General features: G+C 39.2%; 1 protein-coding gene across 2 annotated transcripts in view; it reads right to left on the reverse strand.

Annotated features, from left to right (window-relative positions):
• Window positions 1–21,219, reverse strand: part of USP31 (ubiquitin specific peptidase 31) — an 80,735-nt gene that overhangs the window by 23,906 nt on the left and 35,610 nt on the right. For both annotated transcript variants that reach the window (XM_045195376.2, XM_024560479.3), the window contains exons 2-7: window positions 13,996–14,133; window positions 12,657–12,745; window positions 12,474–12,566; window positions 11,760–11,895; window positions 9,356–9,500; window positions 328–508 (exon numbers count right to left, since the gene is read on the reverse strand). In XM_045195376.2, coding sequence (XP_045051311.2) covers window positions 328–508; window positions 9,356–9,500; window positions 11,760–11,895; window positions 12,474–12,566; window positions 12,657–12,724 — 623 coding nt within the window. In that variant the 5' untranslated portion in view covers window positions 12,725–12,745; window positions 13,996–14,133. The remainder of the gene's footprint in view (window positions 1–327; window positions 509–9,355; window positions 9,501–11,759; window positions 11,896–12,473; window positions 12,567–12,656; window positions 12,746–13,995; window positions 14,134–21,219) is intronic.

Raw genomic sequence — 21,219 nt, forward strand, 5'->3', positions numbered from 1 at the left:
GGAGGGTTAGAGGTTGGGTGGAGGCAGGCAAAGGGGAGGGGGGAAATAGGGACATCTGTAATAGTGTCAACAATAAAAATTTAAAAAAAGAAAATAACATGGGGTTGAAGAGCCTTTCTCACTCAGATTCATCCTAATTTTATATTCTCCCCCCGCCCCAACCCCTCAAGTCAGGTCAACTTATACACATATTCTTTCTAAATATCAGAATCAAAAATTAACTATATACTAAGTGTAAGAATGTTTTTATTCCTCCTGTCAAAAACATGTGAAAATATTAAGACTTTCAAAAGCCTCAGCAGTTACTGGAAAATAAGTTGGTTTCACCTTTTCCCTTGTTGCCCTGTGCAGGCTCGGTTACACACTAACAGAACAATCTTGTCGGTCCCTGCTCTTGTCATGGGCAAGTCCACTGGCCCTTGCTTTGCTGCTGTTTGTGTAGGAGAAGACAGTCTATGATGATCCAAGCCAAATTTTACGTGGTTTAGATTGTTGTTTAAGTGGATTCCTGAAATAGAATTAAAACCAACTTACTTTATTTCTTTAAAAGTCTTTTGAGTCATTCATCACAAATTTACCCAATAGAGAAATTAAGTTGTCATCATACAATTTAAATTCCAATTGAAAAAAAGGACCGAATGATCTCTTTTGAGACGACTCATCTAGCCACTCAGGTAATTTCTTTAACATCCATTATTTAAACTAGCCTTACCTGTCTTAAAAACTGAAAATTAAAACTCTTCAGTGAATATTAGATACAGTGTTACAAGGGCAAGTCTGCAGAGATGATTCACCATGACAAATTTAGTGTGGTCATATAACCAGCAACCAAGAAAATTGTTTTAAAAAATTAAAAATAAAGGCTAGTACAAGTGGAATGATCTTCAATATTCCGATGTCATTTCTTCTCCCTGATTTCAGAGCCAGGCTTATAAGAAACTACATTTAACTAGATTTGCAGTCATTACAGAACTTTAATACAATGACCTAAACTACACCCACCTACATTAAAGTAAACAAAACTATGTATCCGACAGCCACTGCACTGGCTGCTGAAAGCAAGGTCTTCAGAACGGCCCCAAAGCAGAGCTATCTGTCAATCAGAGGCACTGAGAAATGCAGCATGGAGCAACAGGCCCTATACTCAGCAGGAACTCAATAAATGCTTGATTAAATGATTGTTAATTTCCTTAATCCTTTGAAAGTACAGCCTAAGGAAATGATACTCCAACTGGAGAAGAGAAAAATGAAGCCCTCCACTACCCACCACCATCACCAGCCAAAATATAATAACAGCAAAAGGAGAATAAAATAAAGTGTCTATACAAAAGTACTCACAGCAGAAATCTGGCAATAACCTAAATATCCAGCAATATGAGACTTGCTGAACCTACTTAAGTACATCAGCATTGCCCAATTTAAAATGATGAATACATAGTTCATTCCAAAATAAATTCCAGATAAATTAGCATTTTAATAAAAGAACACAGAAACTAGAACTAAGGAAACACTTTTTCATCAAGCTATTAGTGGGAAGAAAACTTTTCAAACTTGAACACCACAAAGAAATCACAAAAGAGCAGATTTCAATTCCTAACCATTTAAAACTTTGGTGTAAGAAAAAAATAATAGAAGTCTGAATCTGAGACAGCAAACGGCCTCATTTCCCAGGCTCTCAGCAGGATAAGGCTGAGAAGACCTGTTCTGCTAAAAGTGTTTAGGATTCCTAACGAGATAAGGGGAGACCCAGCACCTGCAGAGAGGTTAGCCTTGCATTCGAAGTGCAGGCCTGCCCAGTTACCACCATCTGTGCAACCCCTTAAGTCTCCCCCATTTGTAAACTGGGGAAAGTAGGAGCCTCATATGCACTGAACCAATTATAAGACCTTTACACATACATTAATTGGGTTCTTGCTATGTATTAGGAACTATACTAAACTGCTGGGTACAGAAAGATGAGGCAAAATATAGTCCCAACTGCAGAAAATTCAGTGTGGTGAAACAGATAAAGGAGAAAAGAGATCATCTCCACACAGCATTCTAGTCCAGAGTTTAGCAGAAGCTACAGCTAAAGCACTGAAGCACAGGAATCAGTCAGTTGGCTGGGGAGTGGGGAAAATGAGGAGAGGCTTCTGGACAGGGTGATGATTGGGTATTTTTACTGTGATACAGTTAAAATTAGAAAGCAATTTAAATAAAAGCACACACATGAGAACACAACTGAAAAACAACAGAGCTCCTGGGTCAAAGAATATTACAAACTATGATAACAGACTGTCTAAAAAATGTTATTAATAAGAGTAAACCAGAGAAAATTGAATCCTAAGCTTGACAGTGAAAAAAGCAGACCAATCCAATATACACAATTACCAAAGGTTAAAGGCACCAGAGACCTCTGGAAGTAGAGGGTAAAAAAAAGGTACTAATATAAGGACTTTTGACAACGGCACCAAGACCATCTAAGGAGGAATGAATGGTGCTGGGATAACTGACTATTTACAAGCAAAAGAATGAAACTAGACCCCTATATCTCACACTATACACAAAAATTAACTCAAAATAGATCAAAGACATAAATGTAAGCTAAAACTACAAAAATTCCAGAAGAAAACACGGGTAAATCCTCAGGGACTTGGATTTGGCAATGGATTCTTACATACACAGCACGTAAAGCATAAGCAACAACAACAACATAATAAACCATACTTCACCAAAATTAAGAACTTTTATGCATCACGACACTACCTATTCAGAATGCCTGAAGTTAGGCTGAACCGAAGTCCCACAACTAAGGAAACACATGGAAACTAGTAGACCGGTAGGATGGGCAGAGACACAGAACGGGCTGGTCCCATACCCATGGGAAGAATATCTTGGCTGTGGATCCCTAAGGAGGGAGGGTTCCCAGCCCCATAACAGAACCCTCAGCCCAGGGCTCCACTGCCAGTAAGATAAGTCCCCATAACTTCTGGCTGTAAAAACTGGATGTGGCTGAGTGAGATGGAGGGCTTCTGGAGTCCTGGACATGCCTCTTAGAGAGCCCCTGCACAGACTTAAGACTCATTCACTCTGAGCTCGAGTTGGGGCAGCAGCTTAAAAACATCAGGGACACAAGGGGAAGAATGGAATTGGCTTCAGGGTGAGGGCTAGCAGGGCAGTTTTCTCCCAGACAGAAGTGCTAACAGAGGTCATTGTTCCTGTTCTGAGCCCTCTCCCACATGACACCATATGAGTCTCCATCAACCTGGCTCACACTGTTAGCCCTACCCTTGTGATTCCCTGAGACCCTGTCCCACCCAACTTGCTTCCAGTGGCTTTTCCATACAAACAACCTTTCTTGGTTCATGCTTCAGACTTTCCTAAAATCTCTCAAATAAACAGCATCTGGACTCTGCATACCCCATATCTCTTAAGTGACCCCAGGCCTAGCTCTAGTTACAGCTGACCTCGGTTCATAGCTTGGCCTTTTCTGGGCACCTTGAAGCCCAGCACAAGTAGCAGCTATCTGCCGATCACTCTAACCTGTGCCAGGTGGCCCCAGGCAGTGCATAGGTGGAGGCTGACTTTGAACCTCCCAGGAGGCCCCAGAGACAGTGCACCCAGTGATCACCTTCAAACTACTCCAGATCACAACACAACCACCTCCACAAGCAACACACTCAAGGGAGGAACTCAGTGAACACCAAAGACCCACTAAAGCAGTCCTACTCCATGAGGTCAGCCCCTGCACAGCAGTTACTCTGCTATGGTCTCAGCTAGTCCTCACACCTGATTAAGCTGGGGGTAAATCCCTTCCAGTGACATGCCAACAGCAATCAAGGCTCAGCTACTACAGGAGGGTGCACAAAGGCCATACAGAGGGTGCAACTGGAGCACCCAGCTCCAGTGAACAGGAAGGCTGCACCACTGGTCCCAACAGGATAACTACTACATAAAGCCACTCTACCAAGTCCAGAAGACATAGCAGGTTACCTAATACATAAAAACAAATACAGGGAAGCAGCCAAAATGAGGAGACAAGGAAACATGGCCCAATGAAAGAAGAGTAGAAATCTCCAGAAAAAACCTACATGCCATGGAAGTAAGCAAACTACCAGATAGAGAATTCAAAACAATGGCTATGGAATATTCAAGGAACTTAGTGAGAACTTCAACAGCATAAAAAAGGATATGGAAACCTTAAAAAAGCACAAGTCAGAAATGCAGGCTACAATAACTGAAATAAAGAATAAGTTACAGGGAATCAACAGTAGAAGAGATGAAGCTGAGAACCATATCAGCAATTTGGAACATAAGGAAGCAAAACACCCAGTCAGAACAGCAAAAAAGGAAAAAGAATCCAAAAAAATTAGGATAGAGTAAGAAGCCTCTGGGACAACTTCAAGTGTACCAACATTTGCATCATGGGAGTGCTGGAAGGAGGAGAGAGCAAGCGCAAGGAATTGAAAATATACTTGAAAAAATAATGACAAAAACTTTTCCCTAACCCAGTGAAAGCAATAGTCATACAAGTCCAGGAAGTACAGAGAGTCCCAAACAAGATGAATCCAAAGTGGCCCACACCAAGACACATCATAATGAATATTCACAAGGTTAAAGACAAAGAGAGACTCTTAAAAGCAGCAAGAGAAAAGCAATTAGTTACCTACAAGGGAGCTCCATAAGACTGTCAGCTGATTTCTCAACAGAAACTTTGCAGGCCAGAAGGGACTTGCAAGAAGTATTCATTGATGGAAAGCGAGGACCTACAACCAAGATTACTCTACACAGCAAAGCTATCATTTAGAATCAGAGGACAGATAAAGAGCTTCCCAGACAAGAAAAAGCTAAAGAAGCTCAACACAACCAAACCAGTATTAAAAGAAATGTTAAAGGGTCTTCTTTAAAAAGGAAAAAAAATGAATCAAAAATATGAATAATAAAATGGCAATAAATACATATCTATCAACAAGTACTTTAAATGTACATGGCTGGTTTGGCTCAGTGAATTGAGTGTCAGCCTGCAAACTAAAAGGTTGTTGGTTCAATTCCCAGTCACATGCCTGGGTTGTGGGCCAGGTCCCTGGTTGGGGGTATGTGAGAGGCAGCCCATCGATGTTTCTTTCACACATCGATGTTTCTCTCCCTCTCCTCCCTCCATTCCCTTCTCTCTAAAAATAAATAAAATCTTTTAAAAAACCAATTACTTTAAATGCAAATGGATTAAATGCTCCAATCAAAAGATATATGTTGACTGAATGAATAACAAAACAAGACCCTTACATATGCTGTCTACAAGAGACTCACTTCAGGTTGAAAAGACACATACAAACTGAAACTAAAGGAATGGAAAAATATACTTCATAAAAATGGAAATAACACAAAACAAAAAGCTGGGCTAACAATACTTACACCAGACAAAATAGACTTTAAAACAAAGGCTATAACAAGAGACAAAGAAGGATCCAGCAACTCCACTTCTAGGTAGCTTTCCAAAGAAACCCAAAACAAGTTGAAAAGATATACACATCCATTAGCTTATTGCAGCATTATTTATACTAGACAAGATATGGAAGCAGCCTAAGTATCCATAAAGAGATGAATGGATAAATAAGAGGTGGTAGATATATACAATGGAATATGACTCTGCCATAAAAAAAGAAAGAAATCTTGTTATCTGCAACAAACATACATGGACTCAGAGGGTATTGTGCTGAGCGAAATCAGTCAAACAGAGAAAGACAAACGCCAGATGATTTCACTTTTATGTGAAATTTAAAACACAAAACAAATAAACAAGCAGAACAGGAAGACTCATAGATGCAGAGAACATTTTGATGGTTGCCAAATGAGAAAAGGGTTGGTGGGGGATGGGTGGAAAAGGTGAAAAAGTTGGTAGATACAGAATAGACAAGGTAAAGTAAATTACAGCATAGAGGAATACAGTCAATAATACTGTAATAACTACATATGGTGCCAGATGGGTACTAGATTTATCAAAGTGATCACTTTGTAAGTTATATAAATGTTTTATACATGGTGTTTTAATTCTAATCATGGTGAAACTAATATAATATTGTACATCAACTGCAATTTAAAAATTAAAAATTAAAAAAAAGATACTATAAACAAAGTAAAAATATAACCCACCAAATGGCAGAAAATATTTGTAATCAGTTATCTGGTAAGGGTATAGCCAGGATATATAAAGAACTCTTACAACTCAACAACAGAAAGACAAACAACCCAATTTAAAAATAGAGAAAGGGTTCCGGCCATGATGGAGGCATAGGTAGATATGCTTCACTTCCTCGGACAACCAAAAGAAGGATAACAACCAATTTAAAAACAAAAAACAACCAGAACTGCCAGAAAACCAAACTGTATGGAAGTCCAGCAACCAAGGAGTTAAAGAAGAAACATTCATCCAGAACGGTAGGAGGGGCAGAGACAGGCACGTAGGGTGGAGAGAACACACAGCAAAGCAGCAGCTGGCGGACCAGGCAGTCCCACATTTGCATGTGGATAAACCAGGAGGAACAACTGGGGATGAGACACACCACACAACCCAGGGTTCCAACATAGGAAAAGAAAGCCTCAAAACCTCTGGCTGTAAAAGCTGTAGGGGTTGCAGTAGTGAGAGAAACTGCCAGTCTCACAGGAAAGTCTGATGGAGGGGGTCACAGGGTCCTGGAACATATACAAGCCCACACACCCAGGAATCAGCACCAGCAGGGGCAGCACCTGAAAGGGCACAATTTGCTTGTGGGAAGTGGGGGAGGTAATTGAAAGCTAGGGCGAGAGTCGAGCAACTAGCATTGTTACCTCTCTGACCCCTCCCCCATATACAGTGCCACAATGAAGCAAAGTGGGTTGCCCTACCCTGGCGAATACCTAAGGCTCCGCCCCTTAAAACATAACAGGTGCACTGAGACAAAGAAATATGGCCCAAATGAAAGAAGAGATCAAAACTCCAGAAAAAGAACTAAGCGATGAGGAGAGAGACAACCTATCAGACGCAGAGTTCAAAACACTGGTAATCAGGATGCTCACAGAAATGTTTGAGTTCAGTCGCAATATGAAAGTTATACAAAGTGAAATAAAGGAAAATATACAGGGAACCAACAGTGAAGGGAAGGAAACCAGATTTAAATCAACCGTTTGGACCAGAAGGAATAAATAAATATCCAACCAGAACAGAACGAAGAAACAAGAATTCAAAAAAATGAGGAGAGGCTTAGGAACCTCTGAGACAACTTTAAACATCCCAACATCCAAATCATAGGGATTCCAGAAGGAAAAGCGGAAAAGAAAGAAATTGAAAACTTATTTGAAACAATAATGAAGGAAAACTTCCCCAATCTGGCAAAGGAAATGGACATGCAAGTCCAGGAGGCTCACAGAGTCCCAAAAAAGTTGGATCCAAGAAGGAATGCACCAAGACAAGTCATAATTAAGTTACTCAAGATTAAAGATAAGGAGAGAATCTTAAAAGCAGCAAAAGAAAAGGACAGTTACCTCCAAAGGAGTTCCCATAAGACTATTGGCTGATTTCTCAAAAGAAACCTTACAGGCAGGAAGGGACTGGAAAGAAGTATTCAAAGTCATGAAAGGCAAGGACCTACAACCAAGATTATTATATCCGGCAAAGCTATCATTTAGAATGGAAGGGCAGATAAAGTGCTTCCCAGATAAGGTCAAGTTAAAGGAATTCATCATCACCAAGCCCTTATTATATGAAATGTTAAAGGGACTTATCTAAGAAAAAGATCAAAACTATTAAAAGTAAAATGACAAAAAAATAACAACTATCAACAACTGAACCTAAAAAAATAAAAACAAACAAAGCAAACAACTAGAACAGGAACAGAATCACAGAAATGGAGATCACACAGAGGGTTATCAATGGAGAGGGGGTGGGGGGAGAATGGGGAAAAAGGTACAGGGATTAAGAATCATAAATGGTAGGTATAAAAGAGACAGGTGGAGGTTAAGAATAGTATGGGAAATGGAGAAGCCAAAGAACTTATATGTATGACCCATGGACATGAACTAAGAGGGTGGGGGGGAATGCTGAAGGGAATAGGGATACCAGGCAGAAAGGGATAAACTGGAGGAAAAAAAAATGGGACAACTGTAATAGTATAATCAATAAAATATACTTAAAAAATAAAAATAAAATAGAGAAAGGACTTGCACAGACATTTCTCTAAAGAAGATCTATAAATGGCCAACAACCACATGAAAAGATGATCAGCATCATGCATCATTCGGTAAATGCAAATAAAAACCACAGTGAGGTACCACTTCACACCCACTAGATGGCCATAATAAAAAGATAGAAAATAAAAAATGTTGGTAAGAATGAGGAGAAATTATAACCGTCACATATTATTAGTAGAAATGAAAAATAATGCAACTACTGCAGAAAAGTGTGGCAGTTCCTCAGAAAGTTAAACAGAGAATTATCAGATGATCCAGCATTTCCCTTCCTAGGTATATACAACAAAGAAATGAAAACAGGTTATTCAAACAAATATTTGCACATGAATGGTCACAGCAGCACTACTTCCTAATGGTGAAAAGGTGGAAACAACCCAAATGTCTATCAATGGATAAATGGATAAACAAAATGTGGTATATACATATAATGGAATAATATTCAGCCATAAAAAATAATAATGAAGGACTGATACACACTCCAACATGGATAAGCCTTGAAACATGCTAAGGGAAAGAAGCCCATCAGAAAAGCCACATGATATATGATTCCATTCATGTCTAGATGAGGGAAATCTATAGACGGAAAGTGATTGCTTAAGACTACGCCAGGGATAGGGAGAGGGTGTGAGAGGGGACGGGGCGAGGGACTTCTTGGGGAGACAAAAGGGAGCTAATGAGACAGGAGATGGGGAAATAAATTCTCAGCAAACTAGGGAAAGTTAAAAGCATGCAACATGTTTGTGGCAAATTTCTTAAAAGTAAGTACGAAGAAAATGTTTCTACATTAAAGATTTTACAGTTTAGAAATTAAGCATCAGAGCTGGTAAGCAAAATCCCGAAAAAGAAAATTTTTAAATCAATCAATCAATCAAGTGTTGTCATAATGTGCCAAAGAGGCCACTTAAGGGAGGACACAGGTAGTTCCAGAAACATTAGAAATTAAGGAAATACCTTTGCCTAAAGCAGTAAGAACTACCTTCTTCCAGGAAAATATGCTACCATAAAATTTATACCATTATAAAAAATGAGTTATGTGTATTTTTACCACAATTAAAAACTTTATACCATCATATATGCGATATCTAAAAAGGGGTAGAGAGTTATTGACCCACAAACCTATTACGTGGCATTATGGAAACAGATTCTCATTTACCTCTCTGACTGAGAATTCCCTCAGGCCTGAATATTTCTGGAGTCTCAAAGGCAAAAATGCAATCGCTTTCATGGACTGTTTCCAGGTCGTCTGTGTCACAAAAGGAACGATGGAACCCATCATAGTACATTTCTGTTAACACAATCTAAAAATGGTAAAAATGTAAACAGTTGGATAAGCAGTAAGTCAATATAAATGACTCTCCTAATTCTGCACGAACTTCCCCAGAACATCAGGACCTGATCCTGTGAAGACACTTAACACCTGTCACAGGGCCCACATTATTTGCCTTTAACACAGAATCTTGGAAGCACAACATACATTGTAATTGTAGAACATACTCTGTCTTAGAATGTTATGGCACTAAATCCAGAGTTCTCCTAAGTTCTGGTGAAGAAGAGAGCCAGGAGATCGCAGAGTTTATCCCCTTGATTTACAGGGGAACAAACTAAAGAGAAGGTCAAGTGACCTGCCTAAGGTTATACAACTAACTATGCAGGCTCATGGCGAGGAGAGAGTCCACATTTGACTCTGAGACTTTCTTCTACATCATCAATTTTCTTCTTTCCAGGTTAAAAAATAACAGATAACCACCAATATTTGTATTAAGAAAAAACTGAAATCAACTCAAATGTCCAACAATAGGTCCAACAATAGAAACTAGTTAAATATAATATAGCCCTACTGGAATTATAAAGCTGTAACAAAGAATGAACTACTAATCGTTGTACTAACATGGAAAAATCTCCTAAGTAAAAAGAAGCAAGGTAAAAAACAAGTTCATTTTTATAAAATAGTAAATGAAATATATGCACAGGAAAAAGTAAGAATGAATTTACAGCACAGTACTAAGTTAGTAACCCCTAGTTCTAAGATATTTAATATGAGATACTTGCTATGTTTTGTTTCTGAAATGGTTGAACAATGCACAGTAAAAATAAAAACAAAAGATGGGTTAAAACAATAGAGACACTTAGAAACTTCATTACATGCTCAGCAGCACTGTTTAGCAAAAAAGCACTGGATTGGGCATAAGGAGGCTCCAATCCCAGCCTGCCACAAACCAGCCCTGTGACCTTAAAGAAGTCACATGGTTTCTCTGGGCCTCCTTCAAATGAGGGGTTTGGACTGGGCCCCTAAGGTTCCCTTTACTAACACAAACATACTATGAGTCTATGAGGTGAAAGGGGGCTGGGTGGCATAGACTACAAATACTCCAAAGAAAATACTCCTGGCACACTTTCTATCTAATGATTTTAATGCCCACATTGTTTTTCTGCAGGTGAACATGCAGATATAATCCACTTTCTCCAGCAAGTTGAGGTCAAAACAAACTTGTAGTTATATCACTCATTTAAACTGCATGGCAAAAGAGGCAGACAGTACCAAAAGCTTTAAAGAGACAACCAGATTTGCCTTGGACACATAACTAAGCCTCCCTTCCTCTCTGTCTTTGCCCTCATCCTGAAGGAAAAAAAATGAATTAATGAGCTCCTAAGAGTAAGGAAGAACATGCACATTTTATGAATGTGCCAGTATTGGGCCTCTGAAAATGTACGATGTTTGCTTCTAAGGGCAACACTGCTGGTGGTATTTGTTTTACTGTGGTAACTTCCTAAATGAGGACATCTGCAGCCAAAGTACATAACACCTTCACTATGTAAGTAGGACAGCTTCCAGAAGCAATCTAAGGAGAAAGTACTCAGCCACTAAATCATCTTTCCTTAGTAAATCCTAAGTACGGAATGTCTTTCCAAATAAAATCATTAACAGTGAATTGAGTAAAAACATGTATGCAAAAATGTCAAGTCACAAACAGGCCAAATGTATTTTAGGCCAATTTAAGTATCAAAAATTTACCCAAAAAAGAAAGGGGGGGGGGTGGGCGCAAAACTTCCTTTTTCTTATCTAAACAAGGTAAGAGAGAGGTCCAGCTTTCACCAGAAAACAAACAGAACTGAGTATCTATGCGCAAGAACTAGTCAAATGCCTGTGCTCGTCACCATGATGGGAAATGTTTCAAGAGTCATGGCTCAGGTTCTGTAAGCTTCTCTGACTTTCAAATACCATAGGGATGCTCTTCCTACATAAGCCTCCATAAGTATAATTGAAGGGGATTAAGTAATTATACTTTACAAACAAAGCTAAAAGAAAAAAAAAGGAAACTTTTAGGGTAAAGTCAAAGCTTTCCTTTTAAAAACGTACACACAATTAAATGAAACACAGAAATGTTTTGTGTACATTATTCTCCCCTGGGTCTTAATATCCCTTTTCCTCAACACAGAAGCAACTGGTTTGACATCTCTATCTAACCATATCTGGCAGAGAACTGTTAAAAAATTCCAGGAGGACAGAAAGCCACTTTCATGGTTCCTAGCATGATTGGCATTAGCAGGCATATTACCTGATCAGTGGGGATCTTTGTTTCCACAGACACTGCTTCTCGAAGTCTGGCGACAGTCCCAGACAGAGGCACAGCTACGCCAATCCTCATGCAGTGAGAACACTTCCCTTGATATACTACAGTGACATAGAGAGGCCTGTACAAACCAAAGTCAGATCTGCTCATTAGTTGCTTATTTCAACTTAAATATGGAAGCAAGACAAACCTGATTGGAAATCAATGTAAAACTGAAGCTAACCTACAACATTATTTGGAAGCCAAATAGAAAACCTCATTTGGACCTACGTAAAACTATCAAACAATAATCAAGAGACCTCTGGAAAAGTTTAGCTTCAAAAACCAAAAATATAACACATATATTTTTTATTTTCCTTAAAACAGTGTAACACCTGGAAATTTTGAGAAAATGTTCAAATAATGCAATTAATTAAAGTGAAATGTAAGGCCTCTAGAGAATCTAGAAGGCACTCAACATTTCTCCCCCCTGCCATGCTGTGCATTGATGAGCAAATGAATATATATACACCTGTCCCATGCACCCTGCAAACTCAGAGAGGCATTCATAAATTTCTGTAAGGTTTTACCAATGCCTATATTCAATTTATCACTAAACTCATTACTTGTCTAAATAAGTAAGAAGACCTCTTAGGAGCCTACAGAGAAAAAGGAACACACAGGAATGTACCACCTTAATTTTATTAAATCTGTTCTTACCTTGTGTGGGGTAGAGGAATTGGCAAAGAAATGCAGAGGAAAGGGTCAAAAGTATTGCTCTGCTTCTGACAATGAGGACATGTCAAAGAAGATCTTCAAAAACAAAAATGTAAGAAATGCATATTAAGATCACTTACAACCATGTAAACAGACAACATAAGGGGAAATTTAATTTGCTCATACCGGTACTGGGCTTGAAAAAGTTCCTGTACAAAAGTGCTACAGACAGGAAAAGATGGCCCCTCAGGCATCACATCAGCCTCTGACGGTGGCTTAAAAGAAGGAAGCACAATTTTACAGACCAGAAGTACCAATTGTTGATTAAAGATGACCCTGAAAGTGTCACAAACGTCCTTGCCTTCTTATATAAGCTATGCTTCAGGTGGAGATGTTTCAGTGAAAGGTATCTACTAAAGGAACCAGAACACAGTGGCCAGGACTTGGGTCACAGAACTCATCTCCTCACAGGCTCTCTCACACATCCCCGTCTCTCCACCCTACCCAGGCAGTTTTTCTCCAGGACACTCCAATCTCCTTCCAACTCTCAAAGTCCCGCTCTAACCTCTTCCAGGAAATAATCCCAACCACTGGTCTCTACCATGCCTAAATTTTCTAGTGCCTGCTAGCTGCTGATTTTGGTGCCTAATCACTCCATTTCTTATTTCACTTGACTTTCTCATGTCCTCCCACCTAACAATTAGTTACTGAGCACCTGCTACTATGTGCAGAGAGCACTACAGAGGGCTTTAGGGTACAAAAATAAGACACAGTTCCTGACATTAGTTCATCTCAATCTGGTGGTAGAGAGAGTCAGCCACAAGCATAGAGCCATATGACAGTACAAAGTGTTCAGGCACAAAAGGACCTTGAATCAAAGATTCAACAACTTACCAAAACTACAAATTTAAAATTTGAGGTACTGAGCAGAATTATCAAAAACTTTAAAAGCTGCGAAAGAAAGGCAACTCTTTATCTTAATTATTCCCGTTACAAAAATCATTTTACCACAGTAAGGCTATATGTACAAAATTGAGAATAAATCACTCTTTCTCAGTAAGAATATTCTGGGTGTTCAGTTCCTATACTCAAATGCAATCCTAACAACAAGACATCCATGTATTTACTTTTGTTTATTTGTTTGTTTTGTGGGGTTTTTTCATGTATTTACTTTTTGACTATGTATTCATTCCAGTGGGTCTCACTGGACTAGAAAGCAAATTTTTGCTTTAAAAACAGTTTTGTGAGATGGAACCACTTAATTTTAGTCTAAAGATAGTCATACAGGCAAATGTGTCCCCTCTCATTAGACTGTAAGCTCCTGGGAGACAGTGCCTCTGGCATCTCACACTGCCAACACAGTAGTAAATGTGGAGAAATCCTCTAAGTATCCGTGAACTTTTTACTCACCTAGAGCTTACTCAGCATCACTACATGAACTAAATGCAAACTGCACAGCTCCTCAGTTTTGAGAGAATGGGCCCTGGGCTCCCTGCTCCTTGATTGCCAGGTGGGGTACTCTCACCTTCACAGGAGGCTGGCTACTCTGCTTCACAGCATGATTGAGGTCTTCGTGAACTCGGTCCAAAAGCCACAACAGAAACTCCTGGGCATCATGCTGGGCATTTCCACGGTACTGCAGTGCATTCTTTGACACAATACTCTAGATAAGTAAATAAATCAGCATTAATTAGTTGTAAGCCCTGGCTTTATGATAAACTGTTCATAATTCCAAAGAGGAATGAAAGCTCTCAAAGGTGTTAAAGGACTTTGCAAACAGCAATGCAAAAACAGGTGCTCAATGTAAAACCTCAAAAGAGACCAAGAAAAGGCCATCAAAAATGTGGCAAGAAAATCAGGAGAATGAAGTCCCTAGTCAAGTGAAGAGAGTTATGCAGAAAATGATCAATACTGTTAAAAGTTGGAGAATAATAAAGTCAGCCAAAGAAATAAAAATTGCCCACTGTAATTTTCCAATTAAAATAATGATAACAGAGATAAAAAGAGGGGAAAGATTTTTATTTTGATTTTGAAAAAGACCCAACACAATTTGATGTTCTGTCAATTAGATGTCAATGAAACATAAAGATGATTTACAAAGATTCAAATTAAGAGAGAAAAAAATCAAAGGGACAAAAATAGGAGAATTGAGGTGTCACTGGCAAAACTGATTAACTGAATGAAGTGAGCAAGAGAGAGAAAGGACCCTGATAACAAACAAGGATGCTCCCTGGATGCCATCTCAGAAACAGGCACACAAAAGGATGGTGGCTGTAGGAGAAAGTCTTCACCATACAACAGAACTTCCCTCAGAGGTCAGATGTCACCCAAATCCCAAATCCAATCTCTTCTTTCTCAGCCTTCACCTTCTTCAATCTCCCTGTAGTTTATACATGGTATCTTCCTTAATCTTGAAGTGGTTTGGTTTGTGGCCTTACATTCTCATTTAGGAGAATCAAAACCAGAGTCATTGGTATGGACAATGGAAGAGTGTGAGCTACAAAAGAAAGGGAAGATTTCCTAGTACAGAAAAATGGATCAAGAAAAAACACCAGCACCAACAGCACTGCTGATGACATGGCTGACTCACGATGGAAGAGAAACAGGTGACTGGTAACACTCAGGGATGACAGCAGGTTTTTAGTGTCTGACTTAGGTGGGTAATGAAGTAAGGAACAGAAGACTGCAGAGTGTTGAACATGTTGAGTTTAAGGTACCTACAGGATCCCAAGTGAGGTTAAGTCTGGTGCTCAGGAAAGACAAATGGCTGGGAAATTCAATCAGAGCAGCATATACCTATCATGTGAGCTAGAGGAAGTAACCAGGGGACATCTAATAAGGAAAGGAGGCAGGCAAGACAGAATCTTAACACTAGCAAAGAAGGGACAAGTCACAGCAAAGAAGCCCAAGAAGGTAAGAGAAAGCAGTCAGGAGAGAGTGGAAACACAAGCAGAAGGAGACGGAACCTTCAGGGTGATGGGAGTAACAATGTCAGCTCTGTAGAAAAGTCAGTCAGATAGGCATGAGAAGGACCTCTGGAATGGCGAACGAAGAGGGCAACTGCAATTTCAGTAAGGCAGATCAGAAACGGTGAAAGAGAAGAAAAAGTAATGAGACTGAATGCTTGCAAGAAGACCACTCTTCAAATCCAAGAAACTCTGTTAAAAAAGGAAGGATAAAAGATGCCATGACTACCCAGAGGGGGCTTACACAGGAGAAGGACTTACATGGTGAGGGAAGAATCTAACAGAAAGGAGATACCTGAAGAAAGAGGATTCTTAGTAAAGGGAGGAGGAGGGATTCCTAAGAAGTACAGGAACTAATTGCTTTCAAAAGGAGGTGGGAGAGACAGAAGAGGAGGTAAGGATAGTAATGGGTTCAGAGAAGTTACAGACAGGAAGGCAGGGAAATTGTTTTTGTCTGTTTGTTTAGTAGTGTTTGTTCTGTGGAGGAAGCACAGGACAGGTGCTGAGAGGAAGTCTTAAGTACAACAAGAGAAACACAAATATGGCAGCATACAGCTGGTACACAAGTTGCCAGAAGCACAACAAGCCTCTGTTCAGGACCCTCTCTCATTTACTTTCAATGGAGAAGTTCTCAGCATCTGCATTTTAAGAAACAAATTAGCTGAAATCAAATGCTTCATTATGGGTCAAAGTAAGTATTTTATGGACAGTGTCCATCAAGTTTCAGGGTGAAGACAATATTAAGTTCTTTATCAGGCTTGCATTCAACTTGTTTTATGCTTCCTGCCACTGTTATTTCAACTCATTCAGCATTTATCCACCAATCACTATGTTCCAGGCTCTCAGTGAGCGGCTCAAACTGCTTGACAAGATTTTTGCTGTGCCCACTTAAACAGGCCACAGAGACTCCCACAACCCTGTACAACTGGGGCAAAAACTGCTCTGGATCAACCTCGCCCTAAATCACTACCTCACAAACTGAAGGAAAATTTACAGGAGACCTCACTGAACATAGACAAATACAAAGGCTCCTCTTTCTGGCCCTTCGCAATGGTGACATCTTCCTGCTGCAGATACCCAAGGGACTACTGATTTTCCTTCAGCCCCTGACAAAACAAATCATAGGATAATCTAATAACCATCCTAACTATGTGTTACAGGAAACAGAAAAGTAATGGGAATCAAGAAACCACAGGGAAAAATGAGTTATTTCTGGTATACAGCTCCTTGACCCTTACAGACACAAGGGCCTAACACAGGGTAAATCAAACAGAGATGCTCCTTATATCCAAGTTCTCAAGAACTCAAGAACTAAGCCTACGTAGATAGCAAGGGCTATGTGCAGTGTTGTAAAACTAACTTTAGACACAAAGACTTGGGGGAAGAAATTTATTACTTGAAATATAGACTAGGAAGGGCATATATCTTGTCTAAAAGAAAACGCTGTCATAAAAGGGTTAAGAAAGGGTTACTGCATTTCAAGAAACTATAACTAAGGGTGGAAGTATGGTCAAGAGCATTAGAGCCAGGATAAAAGGATGAAATACAAAAAGGAAGATATGACAAGTAGTTCAGCAAGATGAACAATGAGCAAAGATTTCCCAACAGATCATAAAGCTATAAAGCAGAAAACAGAGCAACAAGGAAAGGCCTCCAAGTAGTGGAAGTTTCCACTAGAAATGCAACAGAAACAGAAAGACTGAATTCTCAACAACTGAGTTCAAGTCTTCTTTCCATCACCTTTTACTTTGTATTTCTCTGAGCCTACACTATCTTTTTTGAAATATGGTGATGATAATATTTTCTAAAAAGATTAGTGTGGGGCTTTAAAGATATCATAAAAGCATTACATAAATTCTAAAATTCTATACAGCTGCTGTTAAGTAACTTTCAAATTACCCTGTGGTAGTATATAATCCTGGAAAATCCCAAAGAGAAAGATAAAGGAAAAAATATCTAAGGCTTTATCTCCTGACCCTTGCCTACACTTTAAAATACCTGGAAAAAAAATTTTTAAATAAAAACCATGTCCTGGCAGCAGAGCCAGGTCTATGAGGGATGTGATCATCACTAATCTTTTCTCAAGTGTGATTCTTCTCTTTAAAAATTCTAATTCTAACGTGAAGCCAAGTCTGAGAAAAAAACATGGTCACACTGGAAAAGCTCTCAAGTTTCACTTCCAAAAGCACTAAAACTTGTGGGAAGCTCTTTTGTCCTCACTGGATTACCGTCACTTATTACAATGTATTTTATTCACATTATCAGAAAGTATTATCTCATATCCATCTCCACCACTAGTGATCAGGAATATTTTATTCAATATTATCCACCACCCTGTACCTGACAAATATAATACTTGACACAGAGAGTAACAATGAAAGTTAATATTTGAGTGCCAGTAATATATCAGGCACTATACTAATTGTTTATAGTTGTTATTTCCTATAAAACCAAGCCTTCAAAAATTCCCTATGCTGTAAGTCATTATTAATCATCATCATTATTACTATTTACAGATGAAAAACTAGGCTTCGAGAAGTGATTTGTCCAAAGTTAACCTAATTCTTCAAACTTATCTTACTGAAACAGCCTAAAACCATTTTGTCAATAATCCCTCTTCAACAAATGATTCCCTTCCTTTATACAACTCAGGATCATACAGGACTCAAGGTTCTCTTCATTCTGAGTGTCAATTCTTGATGCAGACATAAAACGTGTAGGAAAATGAACTACAGCTGCACAAAGCCTGAGGATTCTGGGAGTTTATTTGCTTTTAAATAAATCCTTGTTAATCAGTGTTTGTTTTGTTGTAATTTGCATTTTTTCCTATGACTGAAATATGGTCCAGAAACAAAACTGCAGTTTATCTAATTGAGATGTTATCTGAGGAATAAGGAGGAATTCAGACTATGCCAGAAGATCAAGTTGCAGCTTGTGAAGAATGCTATCCTGCAAGAGTGTCCCCAATTGCAACAGAGAGCAGACTAGAGAGAGACAAGGCTTTGGAGAACTCCATCTGTCTCTCATCAGGTAATGTCAAGGGAAGTGTTCTTCACCTTCTGGCGCTCACACCACTCTGCTAGTGGGGATGAAGTCTGTTCTGGCCACCCTTCTCGGCACACTCGACGAGGCTAAGCCTAGCTGACTCCAAACTTAAAGTCAGATTGAGTCACCACCACGATGTGATTACATAGCCAATCAAGTAACTCAAGTAATCCAAGAATGTCTTCTTTTGGGACTCATTATTTCCAACACCATTTAAGATTCTTCCCAATACAGTAAAATCATGCTTTTTTTTAAGGAGGAAGTAGAAATTTTTTGGCTAACAATCAACCCAATCTAAAAAGCAAACGCCAAGTCCTGAGGTAACTAAAAGGTCGACACACGTTAAATGTAATGATCTTCAACAGTTAAAAGTTAAACCAGAAAACTGGAAAAGCCATTTAAATATCTAAGAAATTATTATATAGTCCTACTATGGAATGTAGGACATCTGTGAGAATTAATTTAGAAAACATGGAGAAATGAGTACATAACACAATTAAGTGAAAAGAAGATACAAAACTACATATAAACACGATTTGAAACTTTTAAAATACATTTTAAAGACCTTTTTGTCTTTTATTCTTCTAAATATACACCAAAATACCAACCATCATTATCCTGGAATGGGAAGTTTTAGGTGATTTATCTCTTTCTTCTTTACATGTTTCTGTATTTTCCACATTTTTTAAAATGCATTAGCTGATAACAATAATTAGGTGGTAGTTAAGAATGATCTTAAGAGAGCACACCCTGGTATTTTGGCCAGGGAACCCAAATCTTACACACAGAAGATGGGGCTGGCGAAAAGAAATATACCTTATTTCTAGCTGAAGTATTTGCCCCAAATCTCAGTGAAGTCAGCTGCACTACACTGAGAATTTTTTTCTTCTCTGCTAGACAGACCTAGGGAGCCTTACACCAAATTTGAATCCTAAACCCAAAGCCAAAAACAAGCTTTGGGTCTTATCCCTAGAGGGAAAATGTGACAGCAGCCAGCATCAAAGAAAAATGAGGGAAAGACAGAGGAAAAAAGGAGAGTTTATGCCTTTAGACACCCATCAGGGGCTTTTCCAGGCCACCCTGGCTTGCTAGATGGCAAGTGAAAGCTTAGGCCTAGGAAAAGAAAAGAATATCAGTCAGCTTCCTGATCAAGTGGAGGGAAGGAGAGGGGGAACATGGGCTTGGCTTAGGTCAGCACATGGCCCTGCCAAGTTCTTGATCGAGTGGCACTCCTCTTTGAGGTGAAGTGAAGTAATCCACACATCCTTGGAAGGAGAATAGGGTGAGGAAGACAAGGCATGGAGGAGGCATGAGGTCAGGCCTTGAACTATCCCAAGGCCAAACATGCAAATATTTCTTCTTAATCAGTGTGCTGCATATGCATGTGATTTTGAATATATTGGTATTTAATGATAAATCTAAAATGGTTTTGGTCAAACAGCTAATTTATAGAAAAGGACAATTCCTTTTCTTTATTTTATAGAAATAAAAAAAATTTATAGAAAAGGATCCAAAATATTCTGGAAATAATCTTGCTTTAAAGCATATATAAATTATGACTTCATAGCACCATAAACCCACAGTACTCCCAATAAAGTTTAACTGGCTGGAGATGCCTACAAATCCCAAGCCTGTCATATCACTTCTTCTCCATACCTAACGCCATGCATGCCTGAAAGTTAAGCCAGGCTAACTCCTAAGTCATACACTGAGCAGTCTCCAAATCACCCCTGGCCGCCTCTGGTTTTTCCAACCCTCACAAGAATCAAATCACACAAAAAGAGGTAGCTTCAGGCTTTTCCTAGTAAAGTATGATTAGAACCTTCCTGCCTTGGCCTGGTCTAGCCTGCCCCAAACTTGAACAATCCTAGCTGGTTTAGTACTTGGTCATCTGCCTGTAAAAGGCTAAATGGAAGAGTGCGTGAATATATAGAAAGCAAACACAGAGAATTCCATGAAATTACTTAACTATTACCATTGTATAGATGTACTTCCACCTTAAAGAACAGATAAAGCTTTCCTACCTCACTATCAACAAGAAAATGCAGTTTAAAACAATAAAATGCTATTTTCCACTTATCAACTTAAAGATGTCTATTCTGCAACAGACTACGATAGACATTCTTACACGCTGTCCATAGTACAATACTTCTGTAAAATAAGGTAACAATTATGACTTAAGAACCTTCAAAATACTGTCTGGCCAAAATACCTTTATTGGAAGAACATTAGACTGAAGAACCTTTTAAATAGATAACCACTGAACCAGGAATTTCACTTCTATATATCCAAAAAAAAGTCAAAAGTAATTGTAGTTTTCTTACTGATATTAATAACTCATATATGTGACTCCCGGCCAAGACGGAGGTATAAGTAGACACACTGTGCCTCCTCGCACAACCAAAAGAAGGACAACAACAATTTAAAAACAAAAAACAACCAGAACTGACAGAAAATCCAACTGCGTGGAAGTCCGACAACCAAGGAGTTAAAGAAGAAACATTCATCCAGACTGTAGGAGGGGCGGAGATGGGCAGCCAGGTGGAGAGGACTTGCAGCAAGGCGGCGGCTGGCAGACCGAGCAAGGTGGCCAATTGTGGAGCTGGGTGGGCAAAGCTGCAGCTGGCCAGCGAGGCAGCAGCTGGTGGACCCAGCAACAGACCAAGCAACCCAGAGTTCCAGTGCAGGGAAATAAAGCCTCACACAACTGATTGAAAACACTTGTGGGGGGTGGGGCG

The sequence above is a fragment of the Desmodus rotundus genome, chromosome 1 (assembly GCF_022682495.2).
Source record: "Desmodus rotundus isolate HL8 chromosome 1, HLdesRot8A.1, whole genome shotgun sequence".
Classification (NCBI taxonomy): Eukaryota; Metazoa; Chordata; class Mammalia; order Chiroptera; family Phyllostomidae; genus Desmodus; species Desmodus rotundus.